The sequence below is a fragment of the Bicyclus anynana genome, chromosome 19 (genome assembly GCF_947172395.1).
Source record: "Bicyclus anynana chromosome 19, ilBicAnyn1.1, whole genome shotgun sequence".
Classification (NCBI taxonomy): Eukaryota; Metazoa; Arthropoda; class Insecta; order Lepidoptera; family Nymphalidae; genus Bicyclus; species Bicyclus anynana.
The window spans coordinates 8016271-8037284 of NC_069101.1; the positions used below are offsets into that span (position 1 = coordinate 8016271).

A 21014-nucleotide genomic window follows, 5' to 3' on the forward strand; every position below is an offset into this window, starting at 1 on the left:
GGCAAGTTCCTATATGATTCGTCTGAGTTCACTGAGGTAAAGCCTTGTCTGTCCTGTTGAAAAAAACATGGTCTATGACTCTATGGTAATATTTCTGGAATATTCGTTTATTCGAGAGAGAAATTTTCTTGGAAGGAGAAGAACAATGAACTGAAATTGAACTGTCATTTTGAATCTGAATTCTGTGGTTGTTATTCTTCGTGACCAGGCCCGGTCAACTCTCGAACAAGGTTTGGTTATACCTACGGGGGCTAGACCTGTGGTGTCATCATCCATACGGTTCTACCGTCTGGTAGTTGTAGCAATATTATTATCGTTAGTAGCACACGCCTGACATAATATTTTGATAAATCTAATACATTTTTAGATTTAAATATGACTTTAATAACTGAATAAATACTTTTCTTCTACAAAAATATAGAGAGACACTCTCGTTGAATATTGTTTTAGTAACGTATGGGTAAGATTTTCTAAACGAAGTGTGGCAACCCCAATTACTTAATAAAAAATAAATATGTTATAAAATGAAAATGGCGTCATTTCACCAAATAAAACACGAATTCACGAATAATAAAATAAATGTTTGCCACGGCCTGTTAATATTTATGAAGACCTCTTCATGGATTGGATTTAAGCAACCTGCTGTGTAATATCCTCGCCATTCTTGATGTTGAGAAGATCTATAAGTCTTTTGCGTTTCATCTGAGTGTTGTGGTTTTTCATTATGTTAAAAATAAGACTTTGTTAGTTCAAGTGTCTCTATAACTATGAAGAAGAACAAAAGAAAATGCTTTGAGTGTGGTTCTTCGCCTGCCGATGATCCAGAGAAGACCCTACAGAGATTACAGAAATTTGATTCTACAAATTTAGTCTCCGGTATGTACCTACTTTAAGTTTTAGCTAATAATAAAATACTTTAATAATAGCTATTGATCAGATAATGATTACATTAGTTAGTTAATTAGGTTTCTTAGTAGTCTTCTCAAGATATGGGAATTATTAAAATCCTACTAATTCTTATGAAACTCGTGCTCAATTATACAACTATGCTGGGTTTACACATTATGGTGATGTTTGTAGATGCAATGCACCCCAAATAACTGTCTGACCTGCAGCTGTCTGAATGTTTACTTCTCTGGATCTACTGAACAGATTTTCTTTTGGTTATCACAGGTAGCTTAATCTGGGGCAACATAAGGTTAATTATGAAATGGTAATGAAAATAAACATCTGAGAAAAGCAAATTCCATGAACTAATTTGAAAGTATCTGTTACCAGTTCAATATTAAACCACAGGTATATGTACTAAAGGCAGGTAGAGTAAAATTTGAGTTTTTTTTTTTTGAATCTATAATAAGTAGTTTATAATTATGTAATGATGAACCAGAACAATTTGTTAATTTGAAACTACAATTACAAGTTTTTATAAATATGTTAGGCACTAGGCAGACTAATGAAGAGTATGTTAGTTTACTTTGTACAAAAATCTGTTCTTTGACATAATTATAGAATAAGATGATAAGTGATGATGCAATCTAAGATGGAAGCGAGATAACTAGTTAGGCAAACGATGAAAATCCACACACATTTCTGTTTCTACATAATATCTCACCGGAACACTAAATCACTTGCCAGTAGGGTATTAACTAGCCAGCCAGACATAGACCAGAAAGAAAACTTCAATTGGCCCAGCCGGGGATAGAACCCAGGACTTTTGCGTAGTTAATCCACTGTGCTACGGAGGCCATTTCGGCAATATTTTTCTTGCCTTGATCTATAAAAGCTTTTGCCAATAATAAGATACATTTTTCATTGAAGGTTGTTTGAAAGAAATAGCTTTTAGCTATAAGACCTAAGCTTTGCACATTTTATTTTTTTTTTCTTTTTGACAATGTAGCTTCTGTGAACAGTTGAGGAATTCCCTCATCTGTGTTTCTGTTCTATCATCAGATTGCCTCCGGACATTTTAGTTATATTTCTCACCTGGTTCTTGTCAAGGTTTTGTAATAAATAATAATAACAAATGAACTAAGTAAAAATGGCTATGTGGTTAGTCTGTCTGCCGTAGAAGTAGCTGCGAGAGGATTGCCAACAAAATCTTTCTATAACTTGTTTAAAGACCTTGGCATCTTTAGGACTGCAGCAACTTCTATGTAGAAGAAAGAGAGAAAGAAGAATAAGTATCCAAAGCTGCTCTTAGTAGGATCTTACCAAATTTGGCTAAGCAGTGAGAAAAACACAAGTAGGGGAGTTTAATCAATTGTCAAGGAATTCCTTAACCCTACATCCTGTAGTCACAACTCCAGGACTCTGCTCGGAGTATTTCTCTCTACCAGGCAATGGACCTGGCACCTGCACGGAATGTTAAGATATTCATCTGTCTCTTCATGCGTAGTATGTTTATGTATTTTTAATTAAATTTACTCACTCTCTTAATTTCAGTAATGTCCAGATAATCAATGATTAGACTATTGGACTTTTAGAATAAATTTTACATTGAACTATGAATGGTTTGTCATCTACATTTTTAAAAAAGACGAGATGTTTTGCCTGTAAGAACAAGAGAGAGAGAGAATAAGAAGGTAAGTTAAACACCTACTGTAAAATGCACACTGCTCCAATGTGGGTTGATAGGCTTGGGGTAATAAAGTTAAATTATAAAAGGATCACTATCAGGTGTTAATGATAATGACTGGGATATATAGCATATCATAGTCTCTGAGATATAAGGATATAACACCAGCAACAGCTCTCCAGTGATGCAGTAGATAGCATCATTGCTCTTTGCATCTACACGCCACAGCCAGTTGTGGCAATTGAACTCATCATATTAGTGTGATGAGCATGGATGTCTATCAGTGTCTATGTGGTTGTGAGTGTACGCCCATGTTAAATAACAAGTAATGGCCAAAATATTAAGTAGATGTTGATCAATAATCTTCTCTATCTTCCAGTAAAAGTCCCATTAAAATGACCCTGCTGTTCCAGAGATTAGCTCAAACAAACAAACAGATGAACATTTTAAAGAAGTATGACTGTATGTCAGTATTGTATATAGGCACTTGAGAAAACACAGTTATTTTGAAATCACAGACATAAACTTAAATTTTATTTATATGTATTGGTGCTGTTCATAAATATAGCATCAGCTGAAACAAACTAGGCATAGTTAAGTTACATTTTATACAGGGTGCTCGGGACTATTTCTCATAAATTTAAGGTGTTGACAAGTCCACTTATAGGAGCTACCTTAGCTACTAGTTTATATTGAGGAGAACTTTCCACCTAGATGGGTTGTGACTGTATTAGGGGTCTGGTGATGAAGACGAAGGACAGTTAAGAGAACTCCTCAACGGTTCACAGTAGCTACCATGTGTTGATAAATTTGTATTTATGAGAACTTTCCACCTAGATGGGTTGTGACTGTATTAGGGGTCTGGTAATGAAGACGAAGGACGGTTAAGGGAACTTCTCGATGGTTCACAGTAGTAATTAGTTTGATTCTAAGTCAGAGGCAATCAAATACAATGTTTTATCACGACTCATAGCGACATACCTTTGGCGCTAGATCAATATCTAGGATGATTTCACTAAAAATGGAAAAATAAAAAATTTTAATTAAAGAAATTCAACCAACTTCAAAAACATAAAACATACTGGCTAAACTAAAAAACGAAAAATAATATTATACTAAGTTCATATCATATTATGTTCTAACTGATGATCAGTTTGAAGGCTGTGCTAAACCGGTGTTGTTTTAATTTAAGCTGTTACTGAAAGAACTACATGAAAGAACACTGTCTGAAAAACCTAAATATTTATGATATTCTTACATGGCTTGAATTAATACATCATTGGGCTAGCACCACCTTCAAACTGATCATCAGTAAGAACATAATATGATATATAGAACTTAGTATAATGTTATTTTTCGTTTTTTTGTTTAGTAAGTATGTTTTTGAAGTCGGTTGACTTGTTTTTAGTAAAGTTTTTTAATACACATGTTCCTTAGACATTTTAAATTAATTTTCCTTTTAGAACTTGGAGCTACCCTAGAGTTATGGGAAATACTCCTGAGCACCCTGTAGATGCTACTTAATCCTACTAATCCTTCATTTATCAGTATCGGTTGCTGGGCTTGGAGTTTATAAAGAATATTAAGTATATATAATTTATTTATGAACATTCCTCATTCAGTTGAGCTTTTACTAACTACTTAATATTAACCAACTTTCTGCAGTTTGAGAATACGCGGATAAAATATAGCCTATGATACTCAGAAATAACGTGGCTTTCTAGTGGTAAAAGAATTTTCAAAATTGGTTCAGTAGATCCAGAGTTTACCTGCTAGAACACCACCAACTTTACCTCTTTATAATACATACTAGCGGACGCTCGCGACTTCGCGTAAAAATCGATGTCAACTTTCAACTCCTATTTCACATTCTATTTTGCAAGTTTTATAACTTATACCTTGTAACTAAAAAAATTAAGGACTTTCCGTACAAACTTTCTACCCCTACTTCACCCAATTCTGATTTTGTTTTCACGACAAAAAGTATCCTATTATCCTTCTACGTATTATGGTCTCAAATCGTCTTAAGTATCATTTGAATTCATTCTGTAGTATCAGCGTGATGCCCGGTCAAAAAAAAGGCAAACAGACAGACAAAAAATAGAAAATATGAGCGTGGTGCGATGACAAAGGAAAGTAGAAACTTCTATGCTAAAATTATAATCTTTGGATCTACTGGACCGATTTGAAAGATTGTTTTATCAATAGAAAGCTACGTTATTTGCGAGTGTCATAGGCTATGTTTGATTCCCATATTCACACAGGAGCGGGAACTACGTAATGGAAAGCGCGGGGCGTCATGTAGCGGACTTTCTGCGTCTTTGAGAAATTTTGTATTATCTCCAAAACTAATTAACATACTATAAAGGGCAAATCTTATCTCCATAATATCCTTGTGATTATTAAATAATTTATTTTGATAAGGATTTAAGTTAAGTAGCATAAATAATGACGCAAACCTAAGTATATAAAATTTATAATTTTAAAAACACAAAAGGTACTATATCTGCTAATATATAGAAGATAGATATATGGTGTCGCGGACTTTTTTGTAGAACTTTTAAAGATACATAAAGCCTCCATACATTAATTTCAATTTTACACAATGGTTAAGGCAGCGCATGCGAATAAGTCTGCTTAAGAGGATTTTCGGTCCGACCTGTATGACAAAAACTGTGTTAACTCGGCGAATATATATCATGCTAATATAAAATATAGCCTATAGCACTCCCCGATAATGTAGCATTCTACTGGTGAAAGAATTTTTGAAATCGGACCAGTAGTTCCGAAAATTACCCCATTTAAAAAATGTGACTAACTTACAAACTTTACCTCTTTATAATATTAGTATAGATTAACAACCCATTTACGGCTCATTGTTGAGCACGAGTCACTTCTCAGGACGAGAGGGGTTAGGCCTTAGTCCTCCATGCTGGCCCAATGCGGATTGGCAGACTTCACACACCTAGACAATTAAGAAAATTCTCAGTTATGCAGGTTTCTTCACAATGTTATGCTTCACCATTTAAGACATTTAATTTAAAAATGGGTTGAATACATATCAGTATAGATTTTTATTGTGAGTTTCTTGAAAGAAGGAAATGCTCAATATTTCATAGACCAACCCAGGACTCAAACTCAGAATTTCATGATAGTTACACTGAACCAATAAAGCAGTTAGAGAGAGAGAGATAAATAAAAAGAGTTTATTATGTATTCAAATTAAAATATATACCTAATGCTTTCAGCAATCCTGCTTCTTCACATGAATTTTACCCGCATGACGACGGTTTTTAATATAAAAAATATTTACACAATGTCTCAAAAAGCAATCAAAGCTTTCAAAAATAAACAATGTTCGCAGAAGTTCAGTACCAACAAACTCACAAAAAATGAGTTCAAAATTTAGCATTACTTGCAAGCCAGACTAAGAAATTTCAAGAAGATAATTTAAAAGAAGACAATAGAATAAAATAATATTAACACACAATGCTTAGCAAATATAGCATTAACAGATGGAAACCAGGCAATAGGTATGTTAAAATAGGTTATGTTTCATAGAAGCTATTTTAATCCTACACATCCATCATTTATCATTGTCTCCATATAGTAGAGGAGGTATGGAGCTGAGACCCAACACACTGCTCCAATGCTGTTGGTGGGCTTAGGGTGATAATGTTCAATTAATTAATAACCACTATCTGATGCTAATGATAATAATCGGGATTGAAGGCTTCCAAACTCCAAGATGAGAATTTAACTGAATTATTTTTAACCGACTTCTATGTTTTTATTTTAGTTTTCATTTGTTTTTTAACTGGTGAAAATACATAAAATTTATTCTTTATGTTTAATTTTTCAGGTGTAGCAAAATAGAAGATGAAGGTCTAGCTGTGCCAGTCAGTGCTGAGCCACACAGTACAGTTGCTGCTGGCATGTTTGCAAAATAGCACAAGGTAACCTGCTTCATCGTTATTATCAACCTATTTTAACGGCATTACAGGGCCAGGCCTTATAGAAAAGTGATTATGGAGCTGAGACCCACCACACTGCTCCAATGCTGTTGGAGGGCTTAGGGTGATAATGTTCAATTAATTAATAACCACTATCTGATGCTAATGATAATAATCGGGATTAAAGGCTTCCCAACTCCAAGATGAGAATTTAACTGAATTTTTTTTCACATTTTTAACCTACTTCAAAAAAAGAAGGAGGTTCTCAATTCGAGTCTATGTTTTTTTTTCATAATCTATTCTTTACATTTTTCACTTAATAAAATTATTTTAGTTTTCATTTGTTTTTAACTGGTGAAAATACATAAAATTTATTCTTTATGTTGAATTTTTCAGGTGTAGCAAAATAGAAGATGAAGGTCTAGCTGTGCCAGTCAGTGCTGAGCCACACAGTACAGTTGCTGCTGGCATGTTTGCAAAATAGCACAAGGTAACCTGCTTCATCGTTATTATCAACCTATTTTAACGGCATTACAGGGCCAGGCCTTATAGAAAAGTGATTATGGAGCTGAGACCCACCACACTGCTCCAATGCTGTTGGAGGGCTTAGGGTGATAATGTTCAATTAATTAATAACCACTATCTGATGCTAATGATAATAATCGGGATTAAAGGCTTCCCAACTCCAAGATGAGAATTTAACTGAATTTTTTTTCACATTTTTAACCTACTTCAAAAAAAGAAGGAGGTTCTCAATTCGAGTCTATGTTTTTTTTTCATAATCTATTCTTCACATTTTTCACTTAATAAAATTATTTTAGTTTTCATTTGTTTTTAACTGGTGAAAATACATAAAATTTATTCTTTATGTTGAATTTTTCAGGTGTAGCAAAATAGAAGATGAAGGTCTAGCTGTGCCAGTCAGTGCTGAGCCACACAGTTGCTGCTGGCATGTTTGCAAAATAGCACAAGGTAACCTGCTTCATCGTTATTATCAACCTATTTTAACGGCATTACAGGGCCAGGCCTTATAGAAAAGTGATTATGGAGCTGAGACCCACCACACTGCTCCAATGCTGTTGGAGGGCTTAGGGTGATAATGTTCAATTAATTAATAACCACTATCTGATGCTAATGATAATAATCGGGATTAAAGGCTTCCCAACTCCAAGATGAGAATTTAACTGAATTTTTTTTCACATTTTTAACCTACTTCAAAAAAAGAAGGAGGTTCTCAATTCGAGTCTATGTTTTTTTTTCATAATCTATTCTTCACATTTTTCACTTAATAAAATTATTTTAGTTTTCATTTGTTTTTAACTGGTGAAAATACATAAAATTTATTCTTTATGTTGAATTTTTCAGGTGTAGCAAAATAGAAGATGAAGGTCTAGCTGTGCCAGTCAGTGCTGAGCCACACAGTTGCTGCTGGCATGTTTGCAAAATAGCACAAGGTAACCTGCTTCATCGTTATTATCAACCTATTTTAACGGCATTACAGGGCCAGGCCTTATAGAAAAGTGATTATGGAGTTGAGACCCACCACACTGCTCCAATGCTGTTGGAGGGCTTAGGGTGATAATGTTCAATTAATTAATAACCACTATCTGATGCTAATAGGTTTGACGACTTCCAGCCTCCCGAACAAGCCGGTTTCCGAAAAGGCTTTAGTACCATAGACCACATCCATACGCTGCGGCAGGTTATACAGAAGACTCACGAGTATAACCAGCCACTTTGCTTAGCGTTTGTGGACTATGAGAAAGCCTTCGATTCGGTGGAAACCTGGGCTATGCTAAGGTCATTGCAGAGATGCCGAATTGATTACAGGTATATCCAAGCGTTGAAGTGCTTGTACGAAAACCCCACTATGTCAGTCCGTATTCAGGATCAGACTACGAGGCCAATCCAGTTGCAGCGAGGAGTGCGTCAGGGAGATGTGATCTCTCCGAAGCTATTTACCGCCGCATTGGAAGACGTCTTTAAGCTTCTGGACTGGAGCGGACCTGGCATCAACATCAATGGCGAGTACATCACTCAACTGCGGTTCGCGGATGATGTAGTCATCATGGCACAGACTCTGGATGACCTTAGTACCATGCTCAATGACCTCAGCAGCGTTTCTCAACAGGTGGGCCTGAAAATGAACATGGGTAAAACAAAAATAATGTGTAATGCTCATGTATCGCTCCACCCAGTTATAGTTGAGAACGCTGCACTCGAAATTGTAGACGAATACATATACCTAGGACATATGATCCAGTTAGGTAGGTCCAATTTCGAGAAAGAGGTGAACCGTCGAATCCAACTCGGCTGGGCTGCATTCGGGAAACTTCGCGACATCTTTTCGTCCGAAATTCCTCAGTGCCTGAAGACAAAAGTCTTCGAACAGTGCGTGTTGCCAGTGATGACCTATGGTTCCGAGACTTGGTCGCTAACTATGGGCCTCATAAGAAGGCTCAGAGCCACACAGCGGGCGATGGAACGAGCTATGTTAGGAGTATCTCTGCGTGATCGAATCAGAAATGAGGAGATCCGCAGAAGAACCAAAGTCACCGACATAGCTCAACGAGTTGCGAAGCCGAAGTGGCAATGGGCGGGGCACATAGTGCGAAGAGCCGATGGACGTTGGGGTCCCAAAGTGCTGGAATGGCGACCCCGCACTAGTAAGCGCAGTGTTGGCCGACCCCCACCAGGTGGACTGACGACATCAAGCGAGTCGCAGGGATTCGCTGGATGCAGTTGGCTCAGTATCGTGATGTTTGGAAGTCCCTACAAAAGGCCTATGTCCTGCAGTGGACGTCCATCGGCTGATATGATGATGATGATGATGATCTGATGCTAATGATAATAATCGGGATTAAAGGCTTCCCAACTCCAAGATGAGAATTTAACTGAATTTTTTTCACATTTTTAACCTACTTCAAAAAAAGAAGGAGGTTCTCAATTCGAGTCTTATGTTTTTTTTCATAATCTATTCTTCATATTATTCACTTAATAAAATTATTTTAGTTTTCATTTGTTTTTAACTGGTGAAAATACATAAAATTTATTCTTTATGTTGAATTTTTCAGGTGTAGCAAAATAGAAGATGAAGGTCTAGCTGTGCCAGTCAGTGCTGAGCCACACAGTACAGTTGCTGCTGGCATGTTTGCAAAATAGCACAAGGTAACCTGCTTCATCGTTATTATCAGCCTATTTTAACGACACTACAGAGCCAGACCTTATAGAAAAGGGGTTAGGGAGCTTAGACCCACCACACTGCTACAATAAAGGTTGGTGAGCTAAGGGAGATAAAGTGAAATTCATTGTGGATCACTATCAGATGTTAATGATAATGACCTGGACGAGGCGCGGGAGTGTAATACAAACAACTTACCAACTCCAGGCTGAGAACTGTAAATTTCTTGGAAGAAAGAAAAACTCAGTATCTGATAGCCTGACCCAGGATTCGAAGCCACGACCTCGTTATCCAAAACCACATTGGCTAACCAATATTATAATACTAGCGGACGCCCGCGATTTCAACCGTGGGATGTTCAGTTTTTGAACATCCAGCGGGAACCATGTTTCTGGGATAAAAAGTAGCCTAAATATTGCTCAATAACTTCCTCTATCTTCCAATGAAAGTCCAATTAAAATCGGTTCAGCCGTTCCAAAGATTATCCCAGAGAAACAGAAACACAGACAGACGAAAAATTTAAAAGACCTTGTTTGCATTTTAGTATTGTGTATATAATTATAATCACTTGAAAAAACTATTGATAAATTTCACTAAAATTAACTTTTATTCCTGAAAAAATCAAGGGAGATTTGTGAAAAACTGTATTTCACGCGGTCATTGTCCTACTCAACTAAATTATTTTAGTGTACAACATGATTTTTTTGAGACGAATATCTTACCAATTCATGGATTCACCATGTGGGTGTCCATCACGTGGCAGAGAGAAAAACGCTGAGCAGAGCTTGGACTTGTGATCAATGGACGTAAGGTTAAAGAATTCCTTGACAATTGATTAACACTCCCCTTCTCTGCTCGTGTTGTTCTCCCTGCGTAGTAAGGTCTGCCAAATTTGGTAACCCAAATCTGCACTTCTAGAGAGACCAAGGTCTCTAAGCAAATTATAGAGAGATTTTGCTGGTAATCCTCTCGCACCTCTCTACGGCGTACAGACTAACCATATAGCCATTTTAGTTAGTTCATTTGTTAGGTCATAACATTTATTCAGTTTTATACTGTGGTCCTTTGGAATGTTAGTCTCCCACGGGACAGTAAGCTCTACAAGTACTATGCTAAAGGAAAATGTCTGGTTTAGATCACGAAATAGCAACATCCTCTGGGATTATCCTCTTAACTGGTAACAATAATAATTATGTAAAATGTATACCTTATCAGCCGATAGACGTCCACTGCTGGACATAGGCCTCTTGCATGGATCTTGTTGTGTTGTACTATACATTGCAAGGTAATGCCCATAAATGACCACGCTGGGCAATGCGGGTTGGTCATTCGCAGGCCTAGACTTCTCGCACCGGTATCGCTGCTGCCTGACACCGGTCTGTGGTACTTGTGAAGTCTAGCTGAATCAGAATGGTTAAACCGCCATTAGTCGGTCGCCAGAGCCTCGTCGGTTAATCTGCATGGTGTACCACGTGCAGGTGATGTTGGCAGTTGGAGAGGCTGACTGGTACAAGCCTCCCCCTTACACCCCATAAATGTATACTTCTTATTTATTTTTGCAGGTGTAGTGCACGCAATAATAGTTATGTAAAATGTATAACTTCTGATTTATTTTTGCAGGTGCTGTAAAATGAAGATATATTGTTAAATATCATGAGATAGAAATAAAAGATGAAGATCTAGCTGTACCCATCCCGAGCCACACTACTGCAGCCACGTTGCTGCTGGCATTTTTGCAAAATAGCACAAGGTAACTTGCTTTATTCATTCGGCTTAGGTTGATATTATTAGATTGATTAATGATCACTATCAGAAATGTTAATGATAATGACCGGGTTCGACGGCTTAACATGCTCTCTGAGGCACGGGGGTGTGACACCACCAACTTCCCAACTCCAAACTAAGAATTTGTTAGCAGAAGCAAAAACTCAGTATCTCTTAAAGACAGAACCAGGATCTCGTGATCATCAAAACACATGGGCTAGCTACTGAACCAACAAGGTAGTTTTGACCTGCTTAATAACAATGAACTACATGTTTCCTAGATACACTTACAGTTTTGTTTTTAAAAACTGAAATAAACACATTATAATTTCTCTTTAAGTTTGTGTGCAAGTTTGTGAAAAACTGAATTCCACATAGACGAAGTAGCGGGCGTCCGCTTGTAAATAATGTAACAAAATATCCATATTTCTATACTTTTCAAGGTTACAGCTGAGCTTCCTAAAATGATTTTTTGTAAATGGAGCAGAAAATAGACTAAAAATTTGTTTGATGTCCCTGAAGAGAATAGGAATTCTTATTATATATAATTATGTAAATATTTATTTTCAGTGCATTTTAAAAAGTCATGTTAAATGAAATTTTCTATTACAGGTCACAACAATTGATGTAACAATTATAATCAATGGACCAGGCACCTGCACCATGATTCTTTGGAATACTAAAATTCGTCTCTTTATGTCTGTACTTCTCATAATGAAAAATGTCACATTTTTATGAAAGAAATAATGGAATCAAATAATAAATAAAACAAGCATATGCTGGAAGTCCTCAGAAACAGCTCCGACTTTGATGATTTTTTTTTTAAGTCTATTTAAAAAAAGAAAATTTTAATTAGTTTTTATGTTATTTAAAATCAGAAATGTTTTGGTGGACGAAATTATTTAAATTGTTAAAAAATATCTATGCTATTTATACATATTTTTTTTTAAATACAACCGACTTCAAAAATACAAACTTATACAGAAAACTAATAAACGAAAGAAAATATTATAATATTTTCTATCTATTGATCACTTTGAAGGCGGTGCCAATGGTCCAATTAATGGGCCGACAATTAGTTATCTAATGTTTTCCTAGCTATAGGGTTCAAATTGCTTTTTCATATCTTTAAAAGACTATCTTCGGAATGAACCCTTTATAATAAAAAAGTATTATCAAAATCGGACCACTCAATAAAAAGTTATACTTGGTTGTATACTAAAATTAATGGTTAAACAATCAATCATCCCCTGTTTTTGTAATGTAAAACCAAGCATAACTGTTAACATGAGTAGTCCGATTTTGATAATTCTTTTGATTGATCATTCTTGATTGTTTTAGTTTAAAACCAAGCATGTCTTTGAATTCCGATTTGAATAACTTTGTTTTAAATAGAAAGGGTATATTCCGACAATGGTCCCAAATCATTATAAATTTTAATTATTCCCATTAATTGTATTGTAAAAATATGCGTAACTTATTACGAAGTGGTCCGATTTCGTAAATTCTTTATAGATTGTAAAGGTATTTTGATTGTAAAGCTCCCATATAAATTTTAAAAAACAATTCCAATCCTAAATGTGCGATTGATTGTTTTCTCATTAATTTTAATATAAAACCAAGCATAACTTTTTATTGGGTGGTTCGATTTTGATTATTCTTTTTTTGATAGAAAGGGTATATTCCTAAAAGTCTCATAAAATGTTGGAAAACAATTTCAAACCTAATAGTAGGAAAATAGAAGATGATTAATTGTTTTCCCATTTATTGTAATGTAACTATGCGTAACTTTTTACTGAGTGGACCGATTTTGAAAATTCTTTACTTTTTGTAAAGGGTTTATTTCGAAGTAGGTCCCATATAAATTTCGGAAAACAATTCGAATCCTTAAGGTGGAAAAAAACGGTACGATTGATTGCCTACCCATTAATTGTACAATTGGCACCGGCTTCAGTAATCAGTAGATAGAAAATATTATAATGTTTTCTTCAGCTTATTAGTTTACTGCATAACTTTGTGTTTTTGAAGTCGGTAGTGTTTGTTTTTTTAATAATTTATTATATAAATAGCATAATGTATGACGATTTATACTATTGTTAAATAGTATAAATCGTTCCATCATCACTCCAAAAGGTTTCTGATTTCTGATGATATGAAGAAACAAACTGAACAAAAATAATCATCAAAATCAGAGTTGTTTCTGAGGAGGTAGAGGGTAAATGCTCTATTGATTCGCCTAAAAGTAATATTATGTTATCGCATTAGGTTGTAAAGTTTGGCTAATGAAAGTAGAGACTGAAATTGCCCGCCAAATTTAAAAATCATATAAACAAAGTAAAAAAACATGCGTTTTCATAATTTACTTAAATTAGTTTTTATTTGTGAATACATTATTACCTATACTATAAGTGTTAAACTCAGTTATTCAAATATTTGCACTATAATTTTGAGAATTTACTCCGATTTTTTAAAATTTGGCGGGTGATTTCAGTTTCTACTTTCATTAGCCAAATTCTAATAATTTTATTGTTTATGAAATTTATACTAATTAGAAAGAGGAAGAATTTGATTATTTGTTTGTTTGCATTGAATAGGCTCTGAAACTACTTTGCTGATTTAAAAAATTCTTACAGCATTATAATCATGGATTAGGCCATAATTGTTATCTCTGTATTCCCACGGGAACGAGAACTACGCTGGTGAAACTGCGTGACGTTTGCATAGTTTATCATATGTACAAATATCCCGACAATCTATATTTTTATGTATGAATTGGTTAAGTTATAATTGACTTGATTTTCCCAAATATATCAGTGAAGTCACCCAATTGATGCATAGATATATCTTTATTTTGGTTTTCATTTTACTTTAAAGATAAAATTTAGTTTTAGAAGCAAAATGAATATATTTAGATTACATTTTAGGTGCTGATGTTTACTTAGTTATTGTTTAAGTGCATAAGATTTTTTATTTGATAATAAAGACATTTAAACTTGAAACTGTTATTCTTTCTATTGTTTAATTTATTATATACAATTACTTGTTACTAAAATATTGTGCTATTATATTGTTTTTAATATTTTCACAGTTCAGCTTTTGGGGACGGAGTGGTTTTAAAATAAATATTTTTAAAAATCTGTTTAAATTAATTAATTAATCGAAATGGTTTTTAAAAATATTTATTTTAAAGCTATTCCGTCTACAAAAGCTGAACAGTGAAAATTTAAAAACAATATATTAGCTTTGAATTTCCCGCGTTGGCAAATTGTTTCAATGGGGGCATTCCACAGATGGCGGTAATTTTAGTGCCACTTTTTTTGTATGAGGTTGGTATTCTTCTCCTGAGTAAATATGTTCCTTGTTCGTGACTGATGTATTTTTTTATTATTATTTCTGTGGTTAAAAATTGAAATCTGTTTTTGATTAATCTTTTTCTTTATTTAATACCATCTAGAATTCCAGAGACTTACATTTGAATCTTAAAATCTGTGAATTGAATTGATTTTCAGTGAAATTGTCATCCCTAATTTATATTGACTTTTTAACCCTCATTATTTCACGTTCACGCGGTAAAATTAATTCTTGCTTGTTTGCAAGTTGGTGGTGGTGTTGGAATTAAAATAAGACGAAAGTTCTTCGTATCTCAGATCTCTTCGTTTAGTAAAAAATTCGTATAGGATGTCATGTACAAAAATAAGTGAGGTAAGTTTCTGGAACATTATAACCTCAAGTCTTTATTTTGGGCTATAATTCATCCTTAAAATGTTATTTTGTAGTTGCGACAGGATATTGACGAACTAAATGAACTAATCAAGCAAGCCAAACGGAAAAAGATTCAAGACATTTTGTCTCTGGAGGCACGTAAATTGGAAACAGAATGGACGAGTTTAAAAGAAAACGAGAACAATGCATGTGCAATGGATGCGTCCCCTGCACCTACAACATCTCAAAAGAAACGATACCAAATCAAATTAAATGGCTATGGTAATGTGTGATAAAGTAATACAACCATTTGAGCAATAACTTTACCAAAACATCTAATTATTGTGTTGTTATTTTCTACAACAATAAATAAATGCTTTGTTTTCCAAGAATATAATAAAAAATTCTTCATAATTGAGTTCATAAAAATTATATATAATCTGATAAGCATAATTGATATCATTTTTGAAGTCATATAATTCTTACAGGTTGGGATCAATCAGATAAATATGTCAAGGTGTTTGTCACTCTAAAGGATGTGCAAAATGTACCAAAAGAGAATGTATACTGCAAGCTCACAGATAGATCAATGGAGTTGCATGTGGAAAATTTGGATAACAAAGACTATCTGCTGGTTATTAATAAACTCCTCTATCCTATTGACGTGGCTGGAAGTCATTGGAAACAAAAAACAGGTTATTTCAAAGTTATACTATTTTATGAAATATTTTCTTTGAGTTTTGTCAATAGAAATCATGGTTTATTTTGAGAATGTATCTTTATCTGAAGAGCCTAATTGTGCTCTTAAAAAAAATTTCATTATCATCCAATTTAGATTTAAATGTAAAATCTTTTAGCTTATTTTGGGAGGCTTATTTATTTTATTAATAATTATGAAATTTACATTGTGAAATATAGTCTAACCAATATGTTACTTTAGTCTGACGTTTATATTAAAAGAAATTGCCTAAAATCTTTCAAAGTGAAAATAAAAAAAGAATAAAACTTAATGATCGAACATTACAGTTTGTTTCATGTAGGATGGTGCGGGTGACAGTTAGTTTTACTCTTTTATTTGCCACAATTTACAATAATAGTACATATTATGAACGTCATACAGGCAACTGTCATCGTACCCGTGCTATCTGAAAATTACTTTAAGTATTTACTCTTTTAGCTGTTTGTTAAATAGCCAACAACAACAACAAATTCATATTACAGATATGGTGGTGATTTTCCTGGCGAAATCTGAACAGAATGTGAAATGGTCACATATGACTGAGCTGGAAAAGAAGTTTGAGGACCAGCGCAGCAACCGTTTCAAGTCTGATGACCTGGACAAGAAAGATCCCCAGGAGTCCATAATGGGTCTCATGAAGAATATGTGAGTATCAACTTCTTTTTTAGAAATGTCATTTTCAGTTGATTAAATGTAGAAAACTAGGGAAGCTTTTGTAGGATTAAGATAGTTGTTTGTTGATAAACAGATGAAGTCATAGAGTATATTTGGTAGTCTTGGCTTTGGATAAATTAATGAATAATCTTATAATTTTAGGTATGAAACTGGAGATGATGATATGAAGCGAATGATCTCTAAGGCTTGGTATGAAGGACAGCATAAAAAGAAAACTGATACTCTAGATCTTTGAAAAGCAAATAATTGCTTCATGATGATTTAAAAATTGAAATTTTATTTGTAAGAACAAAAATTTTGGTAAATCTGTGTATTTACATTATAGCTGTATTCTATTACTTGTGTTTGCTTCCTTTTTTTAAGAGTAATTGAAAATATCCAGTAGAACCTTTAGTGTTGTAACAAAAGTATAGTGTTTGTTTTTAGAATACTTTGATTGCTTATAGTAATTGTATCCACTGACAAATTAAATAAAAATGAGATATTGTTATACTGTAACATGTTTTTATTTTTGCTAAATGGTTTATAAATATTTTAAATACATAACATCACAATTATACAGAGCCTATATTGCCATATTATTATCTTCTCAGGTAAAATGTCCTTAGTGAATCTTTAGAAATTCCAACATTGTAATCCAGTCTGCAGCCCTGAAAAGAAAGAGTCTCATAAATATAATACAAGAGAATTATAATATTAGCATTAAAAAAAGTTAATATAATTTTTAAAATTGTTGACTTTCTTCTAATAATAATATTCTGATTGAGAATTCTAAATTACCTATTTTTTTTAAATTCCGAATTTTCTTTAGGCATTTTTCTAAACAGACTGAATAAGTAAATTCCTTGCAACATGTAGAATAAGTATTGCCACTTCAATACAAATGTGCTTCCTATTTCAGTACTTTTAACTGGTATTGGGCCTGTAGAAAATTGTATCATTGAACGTTTGTCCTCTCTGAACAGAGATGCGCTTAGCATATATTCTTCTTGGTTGCCATTTCTATTAAACTGGCGTTTATCAGTTCCTTTTTCTCTTGACGATGTGCTACGATACCGGTTGAGTTGAATTTTATTAGCATTTGTGGATCCTTGTCGAGCCGCAACCATTATACGTCGCGCACTTGAAAGCCTTTCTTCCTGGAAATTTCGAGAACGTTGAACTTCATTTCTTGCTCTTTCTACCTGGGTATCGCGATTGCGTAGAATCTCGTGACGAGTAGTTTTAGTTCGTCGATTTTCGTTTGTTGCCCTTAATACATCGCTATTAATTCGAATGTCAATTGTTTCTCTTACGTCACGAGTGTAGGAATTACGTTGCATTTCATTTGTCTTCATTAATCTATTTTCGCGTACATTTCTAGTTTGTTGAACTTCATTGACTTCTCTTTTTTCCGTAGATAAACTACGTGAAGTTTCTCGGCGAGTATCATCCATGGATCTTTCACTAGCAGGTCGGTTGGTATGTTGGCTATTTCTGGTTAAACGATTTAAGCGTTGCAAACTTAGCCTTTCTTGAACATTTCGAACATGTACAATTCCATATAAAACACTTTCTTCGCGAACATTACTTGTACGTCGAATTGATTTTGTTACTTGTTTTTCGTCAGCTTGCCTATTGTGTCGAATATCGTTCCATGTTCTTTGTACGTGAACTAGTCTTTCATCTCTTACGGAACTTCGAAGCCTTTCTTGACGGACATTTTCTCTGTTGTCATTAGGCTTTTCTTGAACATTTCGAGCATGTACATTAGTTGCATGTTCATTAGTAACACTTTCTTCGCGAACATTTCTTGTACGTCGAATTGCATTTGTTGATTGTTTTTCGCTAACTTGCCTATTTTGTCGAATAGCGTTCCTTGTTCTTTGTCCGTGAACTAGTCTTTCATCTCTTACTGAACTTCGAGGTCTTTCTTGTCGGACATTTTCTCTGTTATCACGAAGCCTTCCTAGAACATTTCGAGCATGTACAATTTCATTAGTAACACTTTCTTCGCGAATATTACTTGTACGTCGAATTGCATTGGTTGCTTGTTTTTCGCCAGCTTGCCTATTGTGTCTAATATCGTTCATTATTCTTTGTCCGCGAACTAGTCTTTCATCTCTAGAACTTCGAGACCTTTCTTGGCGTACATTTTCTATGTCATTAATTCTTCTATTTATATTTCTTTCATCACGAGCATTTCGAACTCGTTGGATTTCATTTTCTGTTCTCTTCCCAGCAGATAAACGTCGAAATCTGTCTTGGTGGATTTCAGGAGTATTTTCCGTTGTCTGTATGTCTCGTATTTTTTGAGACGGCGCATACCGTTCTTTATTTAAAAGACGTCTCGTATATCGCAGGTTTTCTTCGAGGGTATTCCTAGTATTTTGAATTTCATATAGTACTCTATCTTCGGAATAAGTTCTTCGATAGCTAACGCGACGGAAGTTGTCAGTATTTCCAATTAGTTCCATTGTTGCTGGTATTTTTGAAATCAAATACTGCCTCTCTTTAGACAAAGCTATTTCACGTCGTATATTAGTACTTTCATCTCGAGCATTTCTTATAATATGACGCTGACGCCCTACTCGTTCTTCAATTGAAACACTTCTATATATATTTCGCTGTTTATCGTTAGATTCTGGCGTAGATCTTTTATATATCGGTGACTGTCTTGTTAGCGAAGATTCCCGTCTGGCCAAACTCGCCACTCCTTGATTATCATTAGTATTTCGAAGGTCACGTGTTATACTATTTTCACGGATCAAATTTTGTGAGCTATCGCGAATATTTGAAGTGCGCTGAATTTCATTTACTCTGCCTCTATTAGATGGCATTCGGGATTGTTCTTCTTGGGTCAGCGTCAATGTTATGTAGGTGGGATCGCGTCTCGTATCTAGAAGCCTGTTGTTTCGATCATTCCGAGTATGACAAACTTCTATTACCCTTTTTTCATTAGATAGCTTCCGAGAGTTACATTGGCGAACATTTTCGTCGTTGCTTCCGAATCTTACGTTCCTCCTTTCGTAGTTTTCACAGTATAAATGTATAGCCGGTCCTAGTCTAGAATCAATGCTACGTTTTCCTCTTACGTTATTCTTCGCATCATTGTCTCTAATTATACTATTTCGCTGAAAGTCGGTTCTGGTTTCCATTTTTGTTACATCGTAGCTTGGAACATGTTGCCTAAATATGTTTAACCGTGAAATTTCCATATTTCGTGTATTATCATTCTTTAAGCTTAGTCTGGTGCCCAGTACGTCATTATTAATTCTATTTTTTATAACAATAGATGTTCTTGCGAATGGTCTAACTTCTCTACGTTCGGGCTCTTCGTAAATAGTTCTTCGAAGTAATTCACGATTCACAAATCTTTTTTCAGGCATAGCACGATCATTCCTTACATCGATAAGACGAGTTCTACTTTCAGATACCTTGTGATCGGTGTCAGTGTGCCTATTAAAAACTCTTCTATCTTGTGAATTCGTTGCAATTTTTTTCAGAGTAATGTCATCGTATTGCCTTGTTTCTACAGTATTAACTCTATTTCCTGATGTAACGCCACGACGTAAATCTCTAGATTTTTCTAGATGATCTATGTTCCGTTCTCGGTTTACCACACGGTTCCTACGCTCATCGACTCGAGCAGCCTCATCATGTTTTTCATTTATTGATCTCAACCCTCGTCTATCACTTTGAGCATGAACTCTGTATGTCTCTGCTTCAATTGTTCTTCGACGATCAGTCAGTATAAGCTCACGATGTTTAAAGCGACGTAGTGCACGTGCTGCAATCGACTCAGCATCTCTGGCTCGATAATCGAAATCTTTTGGTGCATTCAGTTGTCGTTCTTCATTTAGAGGTTTATAGACGCGGTAAGGGTCTTCGATAGAAAGCCTCGTATCTGAACGATAACGGCCCCTTCCATCAACGAAGTTGCGTTCTGCCGAAGCTGACTGCAATAGGCCGAGAACCGAAAAAAGTAGTAAACGCCACTTATTCATAGTCACTAGTACTTGGATGAGATTGTATTTTATTTTCCCTGAATGTGAACTGTAGAAGGTTGCTACTGTACTGATGCTTTGAAAGCTCGGGCGTCCCTTTTTATACTAAACAAGAAGCTATGGATTGAACTGCTATTAAACGCTACAACGAATTCAATTTTCTTTCAACGTATGAAAGGACCTTATATACCGAGACCAACAACTTTTGATACTTTTCTGTTTCCGTATGTAGGTATATACTTACTGTAATTTTGAATTAAGTAATAAAAAAATGGTTTTAACTAGTTTAGAAACTCGACTCGAACATGCGAGAAACTCTAGAATAAGTTTAACTTGAGCTAGTAAATCAAAGTTAATTGTCAAGTCGAGAAATCTTCCAAGTTCTAAATACATAGTAGAGTCTTGCTGACTTTTTATTCATTTTTAAATGGTTTACGAT

The 21014-nt window shown here is 34.7% G+C and overlaps 2 protein-coding genes and 1 long non-coding RNA gene across 7 annotated transcripts; 2 read left to right on the forward strand and 1 right to left on the reverse strand.

Annotated features, from left to right (window-relative positions):
* The first annotated feature begins 211 nt into the window (after positions 1-211).
* LOC128199193 (uncharacterized) lies at positions 212-14472 on the forward strand. Of its 5 annotated transcripts, XR_008251858.1 has the most exons (11): positions 212-876; positions 1174-1315; positions 2443-2582; positions 5824-6108; positions 6438-6531; positions 6925-7018; positions 7412-7500; positions 7894-7982; positions 9603-9696; positions 11330-11459; positions 12086-14472. It is a non-coding gene; the product is annotated as an uncharacterized LOC128199193 (long non-coding RNA). The 5 variants fall into 5 exon arrangements; XR_008251859.1 differs by lacking the exon at positions 1174-1315 and having other exon boundaries at positions 220-876; positions 5940-6108; XR_008251856.1 differs by lacking the exon at positions 1174-1315 and having other exon boundaries at positions 222-876.
* A 389-nt stretch (positions 14473-14861) lies between these two features.
* LOC112045311 (calcyclin-binding protein) lies at positions 14862-17087 on the forward strand. Its single transcript, XM_024081443.2, has 5 exons — positions 14862-15175; positions 15250-15457; positions 15664-15870; positions 16397-16559; positions 16731-17087. Exons 1-5 carry the CDS (start codon positions 15152-15154, stop codon positions 16822-16824), a joined length of 696 nt encoding a protein of 231 aa, XP_023937211.1. The 5' UTR covers positions 14862-15151; the 3' UTR covers positions 16825-17087.
* Positions 16914-21014, reverse strand: LOC112045310 (uncharacterized). The gene is made up of 2 exons (XM_024081441.2): positions 17370-21014; positions 16914-17239 (listed from the first exon to the last, which is right to left on the reverse strand). Exons 1-2 carry the CDS (start codon positions 20573-20575, stop codon positions 17194-17196), a joined length of 3252 nt encoding a protein of 1083 aa, XP_023937209.1. The 5' UTR covers positions 20576-21014; the 3' UTR covers positions 16914-17193.